This window comes from Harpia harpyja, chromosome 6, assembly GCF_026419915.1.
Source record: "Harpia harpyja isolate bHarHar1 chromosome 6, bHarHar1 primary haplotype, whole genome shotgun sequence".
NCBI classification, from domain to species: domain Eukaryota; kingdom Metazoa; phylum Chordata; class Aves; order Accipitriformes; family Accipitridae; genus Harpia; species Harpia harpyja.
In genome coordinates this window covers 66,637,226-66,657,726 of record NC_068945.1, presented here as the reverse complement: position 1 = coordinate 66,657,726, position 20,501 = coordinate 66,637,226, and the positions used below count along the sequence as shown (strand labels likewise).

The window sequence follows — 20,501 nt, the reverse complement described above, 5'->3', positions numbered from 1 at the left end:
CCCAGGTAGCTTGAGGCACAAGAAGACTTTGTGACGTGCATTTTGGAGGCCCTGAGCCGTCTTTGCGCACCCCTGTGTGTGGAAATGGAGTATCCTGGGGAGTAAAATGCAAACTCCACCCTAGCTCTGCCGGCTTCTCGCCGCTTGCAGCTTCGGCATCACTTTCCCTGGTCTGCCCGACAAGTCTGTACTAAATCCTCATTGCCTTGGCTCTGTTCTGCCTCCCTTCTCTCTGGGCATCGTAGCCAGTGGCATTGCCCCAGGATCCCCGCTTCGTGTCTGTACAACAGTTGCCATTTAGCCGACCTCAAGGCATTTGGCAGTTTCAGATGTTAAAGAAAGGTATTTCTAGCAGAGATGTTTGAGGACAGCTAGAAGGAATGAGCTTATGGCAGGAATTAATTTCTTACAGCATCACCACATCAGCTGGGAACGCTGGAAAAAGTCCTGATTCCCAAGAGATGCTGTTACCCTGGCAAAGCAGCATCCGTGGCTACAGCTTTACTGGCAGGAGGTGTTGGGAGCTTTCACCTAAAATGCCCTTCGCCCCACCTGAAAAATATGATTTAATTCCTGCGGCTGACTCGAGGAAGCCTGGGAGCGTGCAGGTAATAAGCAGCCAGGATATTGCCAGAGAGCAGGACGTTTGTCATTTATTTAAAGGACAAATGAAATCCTGGTGGTATTGCTGGCTGGGAAGGAGCTGGAGATAAGACTGAAAGCCAGCGAGCAGAGATTGAACACATGATGCTGGGAGTGACTGGCTCCCCAGGGTACGGGTACAACCATTAGCAAGTTGGCAAGGGCACGACAGATGAATGGTGCAAGGTGCTTCCCAGCTGAAAAGAAAATGTGTGACACCATGAATGTATTATTTATGGGTAGGTTGGCTTCGAGCTGTTGGACGGGGGACCCGCTGGGTGCTGTTTGGATCACCGGTCATCAGGGTGTGTTACTGTGGGACTGGTGCAAGCAAAGGATCCTGCGTGGTGATGCGTGGCTCAAATCGGGCAAGAAAGAGGACTTTTGTCCTTGATGAAGGGGCAGATTCTGGAGTGGTTGGTGTTGATTTTGTCTGTTCATGGTCTTCTCTGGGACGGGCAAGGAGGATCATGCTGGTGGCAGAGGTGGGCCTGGATGGATGTGGGTTGTGGTTTGGAGAGGCGATGGTGGACACCGTGCTCCTGCAAAGGGGCTCTGCTGACATGGACAGCGGCTGCGGTTGTACAACACCGGTACAACCCCAAGCGGAGACAGCATGCACGACTGTGCTGAGCACGCTGTCTTTGCAGGATAAACAAGAACTCATAGCAAGGTGGAGATCAGAAGAGCCATGGGCATGGTGGACTAGTGTTGGGATCCTGTGCAGCATCTGGAGGAGCAGCCAGAGCTTGCAGAGGCAAGAGAAGAAGGAGGGATGCTGGAAAAAATGCAAGCACGGGGGTCGGGGAGCTTCTGAGGGGTCTGTGGCTGAAACCTGAACTCTGTCCTTCACCTGCTGGGCTGGCAGTGGGAAAGCAAGCTGTGCCTCATGGTCTCTGCACACATGAATTGGATTAAACATCTCTTCCCAGGTTGAGAACAATCTGGTGGGTGTCCTTGCATATGTCATATGGGGTGAGATGGCTCTCGCCTTCCTTAGCCCTCTGGAGTGAGGTGTACAGCGTAAGCCAGGCGTCCAGGACCCCCAGGAGGCTGGTTTGCTGATGCATGGGCTCAGTGGCCCCCGTGGCAACCGTCCCATTGCCACTGACCGCAAGGAGAGCCAGACACTTGGCTCCAAGGTGGCCGCAAGCAGTTGAGATGAATACAGCCTCAGGGCTAGCAAGGGGCTGGGGGAGCTGAGCCCCCACCACGCAGAGGGGAGCAGCAGATCTGAGAAACCATCCCTAATTTTCCCAGGGTCCTTCCTCCCCACATCACACCTACCTCCGTAAGGACTGATTCGCTCACCATCAGCCAAGTCGTTTGGAGATCTTGGAGACTCTATAACATCACCCTCCAAATCCAGCCCTCGGGATGCTTGCAGGGCACGGAGCTGCTCTGCAGAGATCTCACTGTGTGTCACATCTACTGACCCCACTGCAGATATGTTGTGTCGGATGTCCCTCATGCACCACATCCCAGCCTCCACGGGGTGCTTGTCTGCATGGAGGTTTGCAGCGTCCCACGACAGTGGGTGGAAAAAAGCACCTGGTAGACCTGCACAAAGCCCTGCTGATGTCCACCCTCCCCTGGCTCCTTTCTCCCGGTGACCATCAGAGCGATCTCCTGCGAGCAGCTCCTATCCAAAGCTAGCAGAAGTTATTATACGGCGGGGAAACTGATAACAGGAGTTGTTTTGGCAGGAGAAATGCTCTGGTGGGGATGACGTTGCAGAGGTGATTTCTGCTACCAAGCACTGCAATTTCCAGACGTGTGGTGGGGGGAGTGGGTAGACAGCCCGGCTGCTGTAACAATACTGCTCTTTGTTAAGCCTTTTTGCTTTCTGTTAGTAGAGGTTATGACGTCTTCTGGTCTCATTTCTGCTTGCTGTGATCAAGGAGGGTGTTGTTAGCAGGAGCAGAGGTGCCTTTTGCACAGGAGCATGAAGGGAAAGGGCAGGACAGTGCCACATCCCAGTGTTATTATTTCTGCTGCAAGTCCCCTTCTCTGTCAAGCGCTTCCTTTATATCACAACTCGTGCAGATAGTCAGACTGTAACACCCTCTGATGGGAAACTATCTGCTTTTGCAGAGCAATTACAACTAAGGGCAGAGATTTACCTTTCTGCAGCTTTTTGGTATGAAAAGGGATAATTTTGTCACTTTGGGATGCTTTCTGGCTTGCTGGCAATGCCCTGCGAATCCACATGCTGCTGTGTTTGCCGGTCACGTCACCCGTCGCTCCTTGATGTCGTGCTTTCCTGGCAGCCCTGGAAAACATTTTATCCGGCGCTTCCCATCAACGGCACCGGGGAGGATTTACGAGCGCTGATGAGCAATGCATCTGATGCGGAGAAGCCAAATGGGGAGTCGGGAGCTGCCTGGGGGGGGTCCTGCCCGCTGCAGCTCCCCGTGGGGGCTGTCCCATGACGATGATGATGTGGGCGTCCGCTCGCAGCCGACTGCTCGAAGGGCAGGGAGGAATCGTGCGGCAGAGCTGGCCCGGGCTCTCCTGACTCACCAGCTCGTGCCTGAGTCAAACCATCGCCTTGTCTTCAATGAACACCTTTCCTGGAAGGCTGGAAACCCCCTCGTGTCCTGCTTTGCCCCCTCGCCGGTGTTTCTTGCCAGGGTATTTTCCTTCTAGCTTTTGGCTTCGTTTCATCCCCTTTCACCTTGCTGGCTTCTTGAACGAAACACGAGTAAATGACCCAAAGGAGCAGGTGTCTGTCCCCCCATCACACCCGTCCCGACACGTCCCTGCTCCCTGCAGCTCCAAGAAAGCACGTGGTGAGCATGACCTTTCCACTGCCTCTTTGTCATTACACTTTCTTTAGTGTTTACAATCACTCATGGAGAGTTTTTAATGGGTTTAAGGAGCCACCGTGCCTAGCGGTCATGTTCTCGCGGGTGCTCGTGGGGTTGTGCACAGCCAAGCAGCAAAGCCCACCACGTCTTGTGGTGTTGATGCAGGGGAGGACGTGCCAGGCTGTGGTGGGGAGGTGGGATGCCCTTCGCTGCCACCAGCCAGAGGTGGGACCACCACCCGGATTCGACTGGGGTAGGAGGGTTGTAAAGGGTGTGCAGCTCCCTGTGGGAGAGCTGTAAGGTCCAGTGGGGGTTTTGGGGACCTACTCTGCACCCCAATCGCTCCACAGAAACCAGTCGGTGGTAGGAGATGGGTTGTAACAGCCTCTCAGACTTCCTGAGTCTGGGAATTGAAACCACGTCAAGATGCAGTTGCTGATAGCATCTCCTCATCTCCTAACCTGGGAGCAGGCAGATATGCCTGTAACCTGCCTTCCCAGGGCCAGCAACCCACCAAGCAACTTGGGACGCTGGAAAACCTTCCTCTTGGTGTCTTGCTCACTCTTGCGTGGATGGAGAAGGTCTCTCCTATGCTGTATTTACATGGTGAACAGGCAATGGCATGACCCCGGCGCTTTTTATCCACTCCGCCGTCTGAAGACGGGGCTTGGCGGTCACGTTACGTAGGAAAAACCCAGCTGGCTGGGCTAGGCTGGGCTCGGACCGTGGAGAAGGGTCCGACCCCTCCGCAGGGAGCTCAGCGTGGGCTTGGGCTTCACCCCAGCGCTCAGATCACACCACCGACACCCTCTGGGCCACTTCTCCACCTGGCATCCCACCAACTCTGACGTTCCCTTTGCCATCAAGAGCTCGTGCCGGCAGGGCGGCTGGCGTGCCGAACCCTTCCCGAACACACCCTCAACGATGGAGAAATTTACCTCGGCGTAAAATGACTCCAAAGGCTTTAAATCAGGTGACCACGGGTTTTTCATGGAGCGACGTGGGAGGATTTCAAAACCAGCAGCCGGCGAGGCGTGATCCCTGTTTGCCTGGTGCGTGCGTGCACACACGCACACGCAGGCACGCACGTCTCTCCAGGGCACCCCGCTTTTTTTTTTTTTCCCCTGCGTAACTGTGTTTTAAGGCTGACAAAAAAAGGGGATGGGGGACAGGCCCTGGTTGGGAGTCAAGATCAAACCTACACAAATAGTTTCAAATTTCCCTTGTGTTTTCCCCTGCGGGATTCCTTGTCCTCCCAAGAACTATTAGCTTTCCCTCATACCTAAGCAACTTTTCCTATATCTACCTTAAACTTTCCTTGCTATCGAGGACAGTTATCATTCTTCTTATAACATCCGTTTTCAGACTGAAAGCTGTTCCCACATTTTCCACCCCAGGGTTCTCCTTCCTGGATCACAAAACCGCTCTCATTTTGTGCTCTCCCATATACCCCATTCTGGAAACATCTCCTTGGTTGTTGCCCACCTTGTCCCGTCCCAGATTAAACCTCTTCCCAAAAGCATGGGGCCCAGGGTGAGATGTGCCCTTCCCTGGTACTGAGGAACCACCACCATCTGGGCCAGAAAACCCAACCTGCATTTTCTATAGCACCCTCCTGCTAAAACATCCTAGAATTGGGCTTTCCTTTTGGTTTTTCATTATTATTATTTTTTCTTTGGGGGCATCACACTGTGTGTTCATAGTTGGCTGCCAAGATTATTTTTATTCCGCCTCTCCCCAGTCCTTCAGTCCTCACTGGAGGATTTCCAGCTTTATCACTTGAAGCAGGGGAAACTGAGGCACAGGAGGGTGCAGCAATATGCTGGAAGCTGCTGTGACTGTGGCTTTAGCTGCTCTTATCTGCAGATCCAGCGCTCTCTGCATCAAACCTGACCATGCCTGAGCGTCCTGCTGTGTCCCCCCATGTTGGTACATTTTGGTGCGCATCGCTGGTCCGGACCTTACCGTAGTGCAATACGGAGTTTTGAAATCAACCCATGTGGGTAGGAGCAGGGTGTTAAAACCCCACGTGGGGGAATTTGGGTTGGAAATTGGGGAAAGCTTTGCTCAGCCCTGGAATAGGTTATCTGAGGATGGGGTGGGGAGTCTGAGACAGACAAATATCTCCCTTTGAAATGGCTTGGGGAGAAAGGATGCTGCTTCCAGGCTGGGGAAGGGTTGATGACAAATCTGCCGGGAAAAGGAGGTGCTGCTGTGTTCCTGTGCAGCCCCGGCTCCGCTTCGGGCTCTCCCGGTGGGGCTGGCAGCCCTCGGCAGCCGGCATTTGGGCAGGGAAACGGCAGGGCTGGTGTTAAATGGCTGCAACCCTTCAGACAACCTGATTTATTCCCCTCCCTGATGCCTTGGCACTCAGCTCTGATGTTTGTTTGTCCAACCTGACGCTGGGAGAGCCTTTTGCAGGGCAGCGAGGGGAACTTGTTTACGGATTTATTTTATCGGGTTTTTTGGCCGTGCGCGACCCACTGGCACGCGTCCGCCGGCGGGAACCCACGCTCGGCCGCCCGAGAGGGACGACGGGGACGCAGGGGTGCCGGAGCATGTGCCGGCCCCGGGAAGCCGCACGGGCTGTCCACGCTCCGTTCACGTGCACGCAGGGAGGGAACGCTGCCGGGTTCTGCTTTCCTGACCTTGCCGTCACCCAGCACCGCCACCGTCCCTCCCAGCAGCTGCAACCTCCTCCGGAGACACGCGAAAGGGGCATGAGCAGTTATCGCCGGTGCCGAGGGGCTGCCGGGCTTTGCTGGTATTTCCAGGAAACCTGGAGAAGAGCTGAGCCTGGTAAACAACAGGGCTAACGCCACTGGGATGGGAGGTGTTTTTCTCCCGGTGGTACCGGGAGAAAAATTGGGCATCCTGCTGTCCCGCACCCAGATCTGGCCACAAGACCCAAGGGGGGATGTGACTTCCCAGTTTCGGTTTCTCCGGAGCTGGGGTGCTCCAGCTGCTTCCACTGGAGGATAAGCAGGAGGGTGGGTTGTGCTGTGCGTGTCTGGCTCGTGGGCTTGAAGGCAGGGACTAAGTGCCTGGCCCAAGGAGACTGAATTATTCTGCCCCTAAAAATGCAAACAGGCACTGCTGGGTTATCCTGCACAAGTGAGAACAAAGGCTCCTTAGTCACCGATATAAATTTATTTGGAGGAAATTTGTCCCTTCATCCCAGGTATGATCCAGGCAAGCATCCCACCTTGACGCTAATAGGAGCCTCTAGCATGCCTGGTGTAGAAATTTGAGGTTTTGACTTGGTTTTTTCTCCCGCTCACTGATTTTCTTAGAAATCCTCCTTATTAGCAAGGGATTTCTAACAGGAACAGTAGGACACAGCTGAGGCTGTGATTTGGGCTTGGGCAGCCCAGCGAAGCCCCTCCACCCCCGGCACTGCGGGATGCTGCCCCGCTTTGTGCCAACACCAGTGCTCCAGGGATGGACCCGTGCTCGCGAAACAACACTCCCTTTGCAAAAAAAATTAAAACAATAAAGAAAAAGAAAAAGCTGGTTGTTTTTTTTTCCCAGCCTGGGTCTGTTTCCCAGCTGGAGAGCTGGATCCTGTTCACAGCTGAGGATGGGCTTTGGGGTGGGAAGAGGGACTCAGAAGTGGCTTTGTTGCCGAAATCTCCATGTTGTTGAGCTGACCTGAGCAGGATGAGTCGAGATGGAAGAGGCACCTGCCAGCAGTGATTTTTGTGTTTATTTATTTCTCCAAGGTTGATTTGCCAAAGGCAGGGAATGGATTTCCACCTCCTACCAGCTGTGAAGAGCATGTACATGGGGGAACGCGGTCAGCAAAGCCTTCGCTTCTCTTAAACATGAAATCACCTCTGGTTGCTGCCGTGTTTCCCCTCTCCTTTTTTTCTTTTTGTAATTTTTGAGTGCAGCTGAGCTGCTCAGAAACTAACTCAATTCAAACACAATGGCGCCGTAAATACGAGAGCAATTTAATAAACCATTAAATGGTTTATGGCTGTTGCAACAGCAGCAATTTGGGCAATTTCTCGGTGGAGGACATGAGGGTGGGAAGAGGTCTTTTTTGGGTATGGCTTCACCAGTCCAAATTTCAGAAACCCTATGGCTGCCTTTTCTGGCTTGGGTTTGGATGTTCTGCCATGCTGTGCTTGCAGCGGTGGGGTTGGGTGGCCTTGACGGCTAACGGCCCGGCTGCAAACAAGACAAGACAAGGCAACGTGGGATGAGGCTGGCATGTGCCAGCACCGAGTCTTAGTCACCCCGTTTCATCGATGACTGACTCCGTCTGAATGCAAAAGGACCAGATTTTTGAGTAGCATCTGAAGGCAGCAGCGGCACGGGCTGCCAGGGATCGAGGCGGTTGCGTGTGCTCCTGCACGTGTCCAAGGGAGCTGTGCTTGTCCAGGCGTGGAGGGCTGGATTGGACCCTGTGTGAGATGGGTTTTCCAGGGCTATTTACCTGGTCAGCTCTGGAATGAACACCTGTGTTTAAGGCAGGACAGGGAGGGGACATGCAACGCATCTGTGCTCAGAGCACGTCCTGCAGATATGGGGGACTGCAGCTACCGTGACCCTCTGGCCCCCCTTGCCTTCACCCCAAACCCATGCTGGTGAGATCCCCAATAGCCACAACTGCAGAAAGACCTTGCTTTTGTACAGCTGGCAGGTTTGGGAAAGGCTCTGGGCTTTGCCCAAGCAAACCTCCATGGGTCTCGCCACCCCGGTGGATGCAGACTGTAGCTCCTGTTGGCTCAAGGCACAGGTCGGGAGACCCAACCTGTCCGTCTGATCCATGAGGCACCATAGGTGCCTTCACCCAGCAGTGGGGACGAGGTGCCCATCATTTAGGTGCCCGGGACTATCCAAGCCTGGGTGATAAATGCACAACACGAAGCGAAGGAAGGTCGTGCCTTGAGCCTGAGCTTGGCTCTCTTTTTTATTGGGAGGTTGGCAGGAGAGCCTGCCCAGGAGTCGGGTGGCCGTCAGATCTCTTGTTGACTCAGGCCGCTCTCTAGCAGTTGTTTTTATTCAGCCTGAGTGCAGGGTAAACAGCCGGGCTGGGAAATGTGAAACCCTCGCTCGGAGCTTGCCGTGGCCGCAGGCGTCAGCCCGGGGAGGTGCAAGCGGAGAAGCACGGACCCACCGGCGCGGGGCAGAGGAGCACGTGGGCACGGTGGGGATGAACGTGTGGGGCGAGCCCATGTCTCCTGGAGTCATTTGTTTGGTTTTCAAGGAGTGAGAAGGAAAAATTGAACCCTATTTGGGGCACAAAGTTTGTGCTGTGATTCCCCGATGAGTGGGCTTGCCAGAAAAACCGAAGCAGATGCAATGGAAGTGGTTTTCCCCCTTCTCCATCGTATTCGGTGGGGACAAGTCGTGGTCAACGGCCAACGTGTGCTTCCACCTGTGCCATCCCCTCATGGCTCTGGCTCTCAGCTCAAGTAACAGCAGTTGTTTTGGAAGGAAACTGGGACACTCCCTAGTGCTATGAAGCACAGCATCTTCCCTCGTGATCCCTACCAAACTGCCAGGTACCCAAGTGCCGGTTTGCTACTCTGTGTTAAACTCCAGGGCAGAAATCTAAACATTCAGCTGAATTTTCTTTTTTTTTTTTTTTTTAATCCAAGGAGCTGTTAACAGCTTGTCATTGCAGGTTGGAAAATTTAAATGCATTTGAGAAAATATGTTGGCAGCCAGCTCCCCGTATTGTTTCAGCTTGCCCCAAAATTCCAGAGAAATTTCCCGTTAATATTTTTCATGTCTGATTGGAAAATATCAGAGAAAGAAGAAACAAATTCTGTAGAAATTTTTGGACAATTTTAGCCTTCTTTTTTCCTCCCCAGTCAGGTCTCCATGGCATGGAAATGATTAAACAAAATGCACAAATTAAAAACATCTGATAGGAATTAGATAAATGAAAATCTTTGCCCTATAAGCAGAAGAAATTTAAGAAAACCCTGATAAGGAAATCTGGTTATTTAACTTCTGCATTCCAGCAATCTGTGTGATCTGATTCCAGTGATTTGGCTCCAAAAATTGGTTAGGAAAGCTGTTAGGAAATTGGAGATCTGAAAGGTTACCTGGGGGAGGCTTTGACTGTAGAGAGCTCCAGCAAAAGATATGGAAACTCAGACTGACTCCTGCAGCTGAAAAAAAAAAAAAGCCTCCTTGAGATAGCTGCTGTGTGAAGGGCAGAGCCTCAATCAGTCTTTCATCTCTTGATCATTTTTGTTCCTGGTGCAGAGAATTCAGAAATCTTTGCCATCTCGTAATGGCTTTTCAATTGGTTGGTCCTGGGGCGTTTTTCAGTGTAGTTGTGGACCTTACTATTCTGAATTTCAACCTATTGACCATACGCTTTCTCTTTTGGTTGTGTTTCACAGACCTCCTAAAAGCAGTCCCCGCAGGTCTCAGGTTTAAAAGCACATGGCAACAGTCCGGAGAAGTGGGACATTTAGACCTCACCTCTGGATGCCTTGTGGTTTCCATCAGTTGAATGGAGAGGGGAACCCTTAGGGAGGCCGATCCAGGGAACAGCTCAACCGGAGGAGCGGTGTTGGTCCGAAAAGTGGTTCTTCGTGGCCAGAGTTGAGGTGCGTAGGACACTGTTGGGCAATCATCACCTGCCATTGCCTGTATCATCCCAGCCCTGCGAGGAAGCAGGGACAAGCAGGTTGTCGATATGGCAGACGTGCTCACAAGGGTGTGGGTGGAAAGATCGCCTGCACGTACGCGGTTTCGAAATGCATCTCCTCATCAAAGTATTACTCTTCCTCCCGACATGGGATTCTGGATTGAACAAGGAATTGTGTTTTGGGTCACCTCGTGCTGGAGCGCACCGAGGTGTGCGTCGGATGGCTTTGGACCTAGATAGCACTGAGGTCTTCCTCCGTGCTCACACGCTACAAACACCTCCAGGACACTTCTCATCCTGGTTTACAATCAATATCCACAGCAGGGCACGTGAATTGCTCTGGGACTACCCGTTTCTCTCCATGGACGGTAGAAGTGGTCAAAGGTGGCCCGTTCCTTGTAGACACCCAAAATGACATAAATCCTGCCCAAATACTACCTACAGCTTTGCCGTGGATGGAGGCGGACACAGCAGGAGCCGTGCGGGGCTGCAACACCTCTTCCCTGCTTAGCATCCCCCAGGGAACATTTCCATCTGAGCCTCCCAGGCAGTGCAGATCCTCCTGGGATGCTGCCTCGTAGGACGGCGTTTTATCACCCCTTGATTAAAAGCCTCTGTATCAGGAGCCAAACTGATATTAGTGGGGGTTGACAGCAGGGATAAAAAAATATCCTTTTTCCTAGGCTACGGTTACTCCGGTGCATGCTGCCGCCTCCTCCTTGATTAGCAGGAATACAAACCACCACGGTTTCTTCCCGAGAGCTTTGTATTGTAGCTTCTGGCATTTCTTTGAAGAGATTCCCCAGCATCTCCCGGGTGTCCGGCCTCATGACATCATTGCCTACAACCCTTTAGAAGCCTCTTGGTCACCATGGCAATGCTGAGGCTGTCACTGGCCTGGGCTTCTTACATCATAAGGTGAGTCAGCCCCAGAATGAAAGGCCACAGCCTTTGCCGTTGTTTGATTTAATAACCTGCAATGATGCGATAACGATCCAGGCTCTTAATGAAAGGTGGGCGTTAATAAGATGTTAGGAAACAGTTCAATAGCAAAGTCCATGGGATAATGACAGGCTGTGATTTCCGGAGGGTGACCATCTTCCACCTTAAATGGGTTGAAGAGACTCATCCATCGGGGGTTTCATATCCATCACTGAGGCCCTGCAGGCAGGAGACCCGGAGACCCGCATCCCAAATGCACTACTGGACCGGGAATTAAGCTCTGCATGAACACAACCAACTTCAAGCATTGGGCACCTCCATGGAAATGGTTCCTATAACAATCTGGGCTCAGAAGAGGGTTGGGATTTTAGCTCCTTCCCACTGGATCTCCAACTTGCTGCATCGCTTTGCAGCACAAATTAGGTCTAGCTCAGGTGTGAGCCCATGGCTGTATTTCTGCTGATTTATCTGTGGTAACATATGCCAGGTTTATGCTGGCAGCAGCAGGACGGGTAATATCTGATCTGGCAGCTGGGACAGAGTAAACCTGTAAACACGCTTTTCTTTCAAACTAGCAGGATTTTTGTGCTGGATCGGTGCCTTGTCACAGGTGGTTGTGGCATCTTGCTTACGGACGAGGTAACCTAAAGTCAAGTTTGACATCTTGTGGATTTACACCCTAAATCAATGCCAGGACTTTCAGTGGGGAATTTCACACCCTAAAAATCACAGGGCAAATGGGGAGGTGTTCCTTTGGTGTAACTAAAAGTACCTGGGAGTAGGAGGCACAACCCAGTGTCGGGCTAATGTGAATGTTGGCTTCTCGGAGTCACGGCCAGTGCCAAAACCTGAAATTTGGCTCTCTGACTGATCCATACCCTTTGACTCTTTCTGTTGGGACCATGAGTGAAATTTTGCAGCCAGATTTCATTTCAAGGAGAACTGGTATCAGATTCCCAAGACTGGAATATCGCCAACCTTTTGCCATCTAATTACCCTCTAACCACTTTTAAAAACCCCTATTTGTCTCTGCAACCTATGGAGTCAATTATCTTTTATGATTTAGCCCGTTTATGGGGTGAGTTTTGTTTTGCACCAGTCTTGTAAGGTCAGGAACTTTCACAGGACGTTGCTCAATCCTCCTGGACCCGTTTCTGAGCAGACCTGCCAGCGTTGAGAAACCTCCCTGCTCCAATGGATGTTGCAGGTTCAGAACGTTATTTCCAAATTTATTTTTTCGACAATTACAGAATGTAATTCTCGAAAAGTACAGATGAAACACCTTTCCTGGGATTTTAAATAAGAACATCGGCCTGGGAGGCTCCTTTGGGGTCATCAGTCCTGGCTACTGGACACCCATCTTATGTCCTACCCATCTCTGGCCTTGAGCTTTACTGGGTCTTCCCAGGGACTCTCCAAGACCTGAGCACAGTCGGGGGCACCCACCTCTCCTTGAGGACGATGGAGGGATCCTTGAGTGATTTTGCTTCTAATTTGGGGAATCAAGATTAAATCCAGGCTCTCATCCTTCCTTCTTGCCCATATTCATCACAGCCAGGCAATGTGTTTGCAACGTTCCCATTTCCTTTCCCATCTACCTTTAACTCGCCTGATTATAACCAAACGCCTCTAGTTAGGGCACAAATCTGGCAGCTGAAAAGAAACTAGGTTTGAATCCTCATCCTCCTGCTCGAAGGGCTCCTAAATGAAAAGGAATTAAAAAAAAAAAAAAATTCCTTTTAGCAAGGCTGATGGCGTAACACGACAAAGGGTTGACTTCAGGCAGAATTTACTGTCCCTGGAAAATAGTTTCTGCATTGCACTGAGCACGACGGCGACAGCACGCAGGGGAGCTCAGAGCAGAGCGCTGAGCAAAAGCAAGCAGGTCCTCGAGCTTGAGTCAGTTGAATGCAGCTGAAAAAGCACTTAAAGAAAATTATAGGGAGCCGTTTTTTTGCCAGTGGATAGTGAAATGATTTTTTTTTTTACTGCCTGGGCAGTACCCATCGTTGCAAGCGAGGTCATGTGCAGAACAGCTGATTTTTGCTGCTTCTTGCTTGAGTGTGGGAACAGCGGTCCTGTGCATTTCTGCAACCCCTTCGTGGCTTTTCCTGCCTCGTGGCTGCCAGGAAAGGCAAGATCAGCTCTCAGCACGGTGTTCGACTGGGGCTGATACAGCAGGGATGAGCAATGCCTTGTGCTTCTGCAGGGATTTACCCCGCTCGGGCTCAGCACTTGTTTCTCAGCATCGGAGACTGAACCCCTTTGAATTTTCCCCTTCTTTGCTTGCAGCTATTTTTAAGAAAAGCTGTACCCAAAGGCATGCGTGCGGCAGCCCCGAGTGCGTGCTCTGCTGGTATTTCAGTGCTTGGCTGTTGTTAGCAACTAGCTGAATTTCTTACGAGCGGGGAAGGAAGATGTTGCATGAGCACATCACGTCCAGTTACAGCGTGCAATAGTCTCAAAACCTGGACGGCTTGTCCCGGCCAGGGGAATGGGTGATTGCATCGGTGGGTTGAAGGGAGGGATGGCTCAGGGGCAGCCCCGAACATGCAATGTTCCCTGCCTTGCCCTGATCCTGCACCCCGGGAAAGGGTTCAGCCCTCCCAGTTTCAGACTGGAGAGGTGTCAACTGGGAGCTCTCCTCTGATTTCAGGGTAGGGGACTGCGAGTCCTGTGCTGAGCAGCATCCCGTCATCACTGCAGGAAACCCTGCCTTGAAATAATATCGTGAAGAAACCATTTTTCCCCCAATTTCTGTTCCTCTTTGGCCAGCAGCGGGGTTGATGCCGCAGGTTTGATGACATTGAGGAGGAAAGGGAGCGTGTGATTGCGAGGGCAAGGCAGGGTGAAAGGCAAGAAATGAGGAAGGAAAGACCATCTCATTAAAAGGAGAGGTGAGAAAAAGCTCTTTTCCATGGCAGAAACACCCCGATGTGTTACAGGGACTGATGCGGGAGCTCGTCACGGTCCCCCGGGCAGCAGGGTGAGGGAGAGGGTGAGATGAGAAGAGGGAGCGGTGATATCCCGATGATATCGGCCCAGTTTGCACTTCGCTCCTCGTTTATTTATTCTTGTAACTGAAATACCTGCCAGGGGCGAGGGGGAAGGAGGCGATTGAAACGTGCAGACACAAAGAACGGTGAACTCCAGCTGCCTCTCCAAACCCAAACATATTTTATCAGCCTTTGCCAAACCCTCCCCACTGTGAGCCTGACCCTCAGCAGCTTTTGCAAACTTCAAGTCCCTCCAAAGAAAATGCCATCAGCAGCGAAAACAGCTCAGCATCCAGCGGGCGGGAGGAGGGGGTAACCACTTGGTTTCCTCCCTGACCTTTTTGAAAGCCCCCAATTCCCCCAATACATTGTAGGCAATTTTCTTGGCTTTTCCAGAATCCCACTGATTTTTTAGGAAGTGCAAAGTCTGGCAGGTTTTGGTTTTGGTGGTTTTTTTTTAAATAAGTGTATAAATACCCCTTGGTCAGCCCAGAGGAATAATTCTCTCTGTTGCAAGAGCATGTTGTTAATGCACTAACAAGAATTTGGGCAGCTGCTGCCTGACTTTTGCAACCTCCTTCCCAGGGTAGGGAGAACTATTTGTGCCCATGTCCCAGGCTGGTAAACCGAGGCCGTGCTGGAAATTGCTGTGGGTCAAGCTGCCTCGCCGTTAACCAAGCACACATATGGCTGCATCTATATGGTGATGTACGCACAGCTCCCAGCCACCGTCTCCAAATTTTAACCGTGCAAAGCGTTGCCGGGTGCAGAGTTGGACCGCACGACTCGGATCCCACTGGGCGTCACGCACGCTGCACCCTGTCCCCTCCATGCCACATCCGAAGGAGACGGTCCGTGTCGCACTGAACGTAGGCATGAACGTGACTTGTCCTTTTCTTCCAAGTTTCCTTTGGGGGGGGGGGGGGGGGGAGAAAAAAAAAGAAAAAGAAAAAAGAGGAGGATGAATCATGTCTTAGTCAGAGTTGGGGCTCGCCAGAGCAATCACTGCTGTTGCCTGTGTTTTGATGCTGGGGGAAGGGTGCCAGGGGAGGCTGGCTGGTGGTTCCTTGGTACCAGTAGGTTCTTCCAAAGGGGATGGGGAATTTAGTCCAGGGTTGTGATTTTTGGGCCATATCCAGAGCCTAATTCCACTGGTCGGGGCAGGTTGCTAGGTCAGTTCAGTGAGAAATAAAAGAAGGACTTGAGGAGGTTTGGCTTTGGTGTTTTGGAGAAGTCCGCAGCCTGTAAACCCCGTCAAAGACGGGCGTCCCATTCTTGCAGAAATGGGGTTTTTCCACCCTTTTCTGCCAGACTCCCCTCCTTTGCTCTGCCCTCCCCTCTCCTATTCCTCTGGACCTGCTGCCTCCATCCCTCGGATGCTCGAGGTCATTTTTTCCCCCATCTACCACCAGGACCTTCAGATTTCGAGCCCTGACATTACATTGATACCCCTGTCCCTCTACATTTATTAAATCCCTGCAGGTTCCTGCGACGGGGTAGGTAAGGCAGCACCTCCGGTGAACTCTGGGTGATTTATTCCTCCCTCCGCATCTTTCATCACCCGGAGAAGCAGAGGATGCGGGACAGCATCGCTGGCCATCCCACGGCACGCCGTGCCCGCGGGAGGCTCTCGGCAAGCCGACGCACCTCTTACTGACAACATTTGGCCCCGTCGGTGACTTGGATTTCTCGAAAAATCGCTGAGCTGAGCACCCCGTGGGCTCCTTTCACAGCAGCTGTGAGCAACAGCTTATTTACCCATCCCGGCTCTATTTATAGGGAGTTGTGCTTTTGCACAGCACGACTCGAGAGGGGAAAATAAATCCTCTCCGTGCACCTAGTGCCGTCCTGCCCGCCACCCTATCCCCGCGGTGAAAGTGCTTTATAAATAGTAATGATGCTTCTTCTTCCAGCTGACCTCGCTTGGAGCAGCTGGGTGCTCGTGCCTTTGAAAACCAGGCCATTTATTTAGGAGTTGAAGCTTTCCGCTCCAGTTATTTAGGAGTTTTTAAGCCAAGAATTACTAGGTGGATCTAATTTGAAGTGACTGTGATTTTAATTCAGGCGGGGTTTTGCTTTCGGGCTCCTTTCGATATTGTGGGGGTGGTGATTTTGGAAGCGGAGAAGAGCCACGGAAAGGAGAGCTGAGCTGCTGGAAGAAGGGGGATGCCCAAATTCCTCGTCCTGTAACATCACGTGAATTTTCTTCCTTTTTCTGACTTGAAGCTGGGAACCAAATTTTTGTTGCCTTCCATGGGAAAAAGTCTGGGATTTTGGAATAAAAAAAAAAAATCCTCCTGCCCTTTCCTGAGGATGGATTTTGTGTATGGTGGTCCAGGGAGCAAAGTTGGGTCTGACCCCCATCCCAACCTTTGCCAGCCAGAGCGCTCGCTGCTCTCCACCCGCCCCATCTTCCATCCCACATCCCAAATCTCTGGCTCTTTTCCAGCTCCCTCATAGTAGCTATTTTTTAAAAATTTTTTTTTGCCTGTGAATATTTTTTTCCTGCGTAGGAGAGGGAACGATTGTGCATTTTTCTTTACTCCATCCATCTTGGCTCCATGTAAGGCGACAGCCAAAAATATGTTCTTTCTAGATCCGCGATAAAAATATAAGGAGGAAAATGCCCTATATAATCAAAGAAAGCTGCTGAACGCTTGAAGTAAAAAGGCTCTTAAACACTTTTAAGTATCCAAGATGCTGCTTACGGGGCTTTAAATTTTCAAGCAAAATTTGCTTTATTAAACCCCATCAAAGCAGATGCTCCCACCTCTACAACTCTTCCCAGCTATGATCTATTTCCACGTTTCCCCACCGTGGCACGTTCGTCACCCAGCACCCAGTGCCAAGCGGGACCCTCCCCATCACTGGGGCTGTGGGGTGGGTGGGGGAGCACCTGCCCATTTGGGGCTTCGGCATCTCCAAAGCGGTTTTCCGAGTGGCCCCTGGATGATGTCCCTGACCCCCGCGTGCTGCGAACGCCAACTGCTTCGGGTTGTTATTATTGCTGGGCTGCTGTTCGCTGCTTAATTTAAGATGGAAAGGTGCAGGAAGCTGGCCACTGGGTTAAGAACAGTGATAATAAGGGTAATAAACTAATAGAATAATGGAAATAATGAAATAATGAGAGTGATTAAATAATAAAATATTTTAAAGAAGTAATAAGTATTAGAAATAATAAATAATACAATAATGGGGTAAAATTAATAAACAGTAAAATATTGGAATAATAAAGAATTAAACTAATAAATATTAAAATCGCAAAACCAACAGAAATCATAAAAATAAAAAACAACAAATAATGAGACAACGGAAATAGCAAAAGCTAAACCAACAGAAATAATCAATAACAAAAAGAATACAAAATTAAAAAAAAAAATAAAAACCACCAACAGGATAAAAATAAGAAATGGACGGCACCGCGCCCATTTGAAAGCCAAGCTTCCCCGGGGAGCATCCCCAGCTTTTTGCGGGGGGGGGGGGTGTTACGAACAGCCCCCCCCCATCCCTCCTCCTTTCCCCGGGTACCCGCCCGAGCGTTTTCCGCGTCCGCGGAGCGGGGCGGAGCGGAGGCGGAGCCGGGGCATCCCCGGCGGGGGGGGGACGGGGACGGGACCGGGGGGGGGGGGGAGGCGGCCCCGCCATGTGCGACGTGAGCGACGTGCCGGAGCGCAGCCCCCGGCCCTCCGCAACCCCCCGGACCCCCCCGGACCCCCCCCCGGGCCGGGGAAGGGCCGCGGCCGGTTCCCCCGGGCCCGGCAGCGAAGGGCGGGGAGGGGGGGGCGCTGCAAATGCCCCCCATGCCACCGCAGTTCAGCTCGGGTTTAGCTTGGTTTTTTTTTTTTTCTTTATTGTATTTTCTTTTCTTTTTTTTTTTTTCATTTTGGGGGCTTTTTTCTTTAGTTATTTTTTATTTTCTTTTTGTTTCATTTTTATTATTTTTATCTTTACCTTTTCCCCACTTTTTTATCATTTCTATCACTTTTTTATCATCTCTATCTTTTTACCACTTTTTTATCATTTCTATCATTTTTACCACTCTTTTTTATCATTTTTACCGGTTTTACCGCTTTCACTATTTTTACTCTTCTTACCATTTTTACCGCTTTCACCCTTTTTCCTCTTCTCACCATTTTTCCTCTTCTCACCATTTTCCCTCTTCTCACCATTTGCACCAGTTTCACCCCGTTTATCATCTCATCTACCTCATTTGTAGCTTTTTATTCCCAACGCATTCCACTTGATTCTTTCCACCTCGGGGCCCGCCTGCACTCCCCCCCCCCCCCGAGGCGCAGGCCTGAAGACACGGTGAGGGTCGCTCTGTGTGTGTCTGTGTCCCCCTTAAGAGAACAAAGCCTCCCCGGCTCCTCCTTTGTCCCCGCTGCAGTGCGGGGGGCCGGCGGCAGGCGGCAGCGTGGGCCGAGCCCCGACACCCCCCCTCGTCTCTCCGCCCTCTTCTTCCTCCTCCTCCTCCTCCTCCTCCTCCTCCGCCCGGCCTGCCCGGCTAGAAATAGGCGGCCGCCGCCGCTGCCGGCTCATTGCGAGCGGAGCGGAGGAAGGCGGGGGGAAAGCAGCAGCGGTAGGGCCAGCCCTTCCCCGGCTGCCTAGCGTTGGGATTTTCCTCCTTTTTTTTTTTTTAAATTATTTTTGCGAATTCAAAGGGAAATTTTTTTTTTAAGTATTTTTTAATTTTTTAATTTTTTTTTTTTTTGCATCCTGATTTATAGCAAAATTACCGGCAGGACTCGCCCTCGCTCTCTCCGAGCAGGCAGCGGCGGTATTTGTGCCGTTCCTGCCGGCTTTGTGCCCTGAAGCCCCGTCCCTCCTCTTCCTCCTCCTCCTCCTCCTCCTCCCCCTCCTCCGCCGTAAAGCCTTAACGCGACTCCGAGAAGCATCCGAAAGCGCCGCAGCCGCTTGTCCTAAACCACCCCCCGAAGCGACGACTGCAACACCCCCCCCTTTATTTTTTTTATTATTATTTTTTTTCCCCTCCTTCCTCTTCTTTTCTTCTCCCTCCTCCCCCCGCAAACGCATCAAGGTGGACGCGGAGCGCAAAAAGACCTTTGTTTTAAAAATGCCCATGGAGCTGACGCAAAGCCGCATCCAGAAGATTTGGCTTCCCAATGACAACCGCCCGGCACTGCCCCGCCGCTGTGAGTACGGGCACCGCAGCATCCCCGCGGGGTGGGCTGGGGTGGGAAGCAGCCCCCCTTCTCCCTGAGTGTGTGGGGGGACTCTTTGCAACCCCCTTTTCCCCCAAAATCCATGCAGCATCCCGTGTTTTCCCCCCCCCCGCTTCCTCCGCCTTTGCCTCCTCCAGCATCATTCCCGTGTCCGCATCCCACCCGCTGCCATCCCGTGACTCACTTCCACCCGTGGGAGCTGGAGGAAGGTGCAACCAACACATGGCAGCTTCCCGGTGCTCTTAGAGGAGCTGGGACACGCGTGGCCCAATTTCCAGCCCCCCCCCCCGCCGCCACCTCCAGCCCTGGGATTAAAAGGGAATCTAAGCTCAACACCCAGGTACCAGCTCAGCTGGGATTTCCAGGGTGTCTGGCACTTGGCTCTGAGATTTATTAGTAATTTATTAAAATTTTTGGGGGGGGGAGCAGATTAGGATTAGGGCAGTGGATTTGGGGGAAAAAAACCACCAGGTGTTTGGACTTTACCCTGTGCTGTGCTTGGGATGAGATAGGAGGCAGGTGGAGGGGAGGGCAAAAATTAATGCTGAAACTTCTGCAGTGGCTTCCCTTCTTTTCAAAGCTCAGAAAGCATCCCGAGTGTTTAAAACCAACCTCCGCGCTTAAAAAAAAAAATAAAAGCAAACGCTTGGGTCATCCCGGTGTTACTATAAAACAAATCATGAATCATAATACAATACTAAAGCTCGAGAGACAGCTCTTTTAACTCGCCCAACAGCTAAACTGACAACCTGCCAGTTGTGCAACTCCGCGTAACTCTAAATAAGCGTCGCAGGAATCCGCAGATCCGGGGCTGCGGAAAGCCAGGACGGAGGAGGTGGCACTTCGCAAGCCTGGCAAAGGATGGAAGTGGCTTGGGCAGTTGGGTGAATCAGTCTTTCCGATGCTTTTCTTGAGCAGGCGTTTTTAAAGTCGCTTTGGATGTTTATTTCCCTTGGCCGGAAAGTTCCCCCTTTTAAAAAATAATAATAAAAAATATCCTATGAATTTGCCACGTGTTGTTGCCCCATGGCTATGGGTCAGGCATGCAGCAAGGGATGTCTGAACCCTATAGCAGATGTCTGCACATGCAGCCTGCGCTTGGCAAGGGCAGCTCTGCAGCAGAAGCTGCTGAGGAAATGGCTTTCAGCAACAGGCTGAACATCTGGGTTGCCATGGGGCTTCGCTTTTAGCGGGGTAAAATGTCTCCTGGCTTAATGCTTTGCAGATGTATCTGTTCGGTTTGATTTTTCTCAAGGGCCGACACCTTTGAAAGAAATCCCTCGTGTACGCGGAGCCTCCCTGTGTCTTTTGC

The 20,501-nt window shown here is 51.6% G+C and overlaps 1 protein-coding gene across 5 annotated transcripts in view; it reads left to right on the top strand.

Moving 5' to 3' along the window:
- PFKFB3 (6-phosphofructo-2-kinase/fructose-2,6-biphosphatase 3) overlaps positions 1-20,501 on the top strand; it is a 43,849-nt gene that overhangs the window by 2,753 nt on the left and 20,595 nt on the right. Inside the window, exon 1 of one of the 5 annotated variants that reach the window (XM_052788761.1) lies at positions 18,735-19,159. The exons of 1 other annotated variant lie outside the window; for it this stretch is intronic. In XM_052788761.1, coding sequence (XP_052644721.1) covers positions 19,081-19,159 — 79 coding nt within the window. In that variant the 5' untranslated portion in view covers positions 18,735-19,080. Of the gene's footprint in view, positions 1-18,734; positions 19,160-20,501 lie in introns of those variants that run through there. 3 more of the 5 variants (XM_052788762.1, XM_052788758.1, XM_052788760.1) reach the window with 3 other exon arrangements.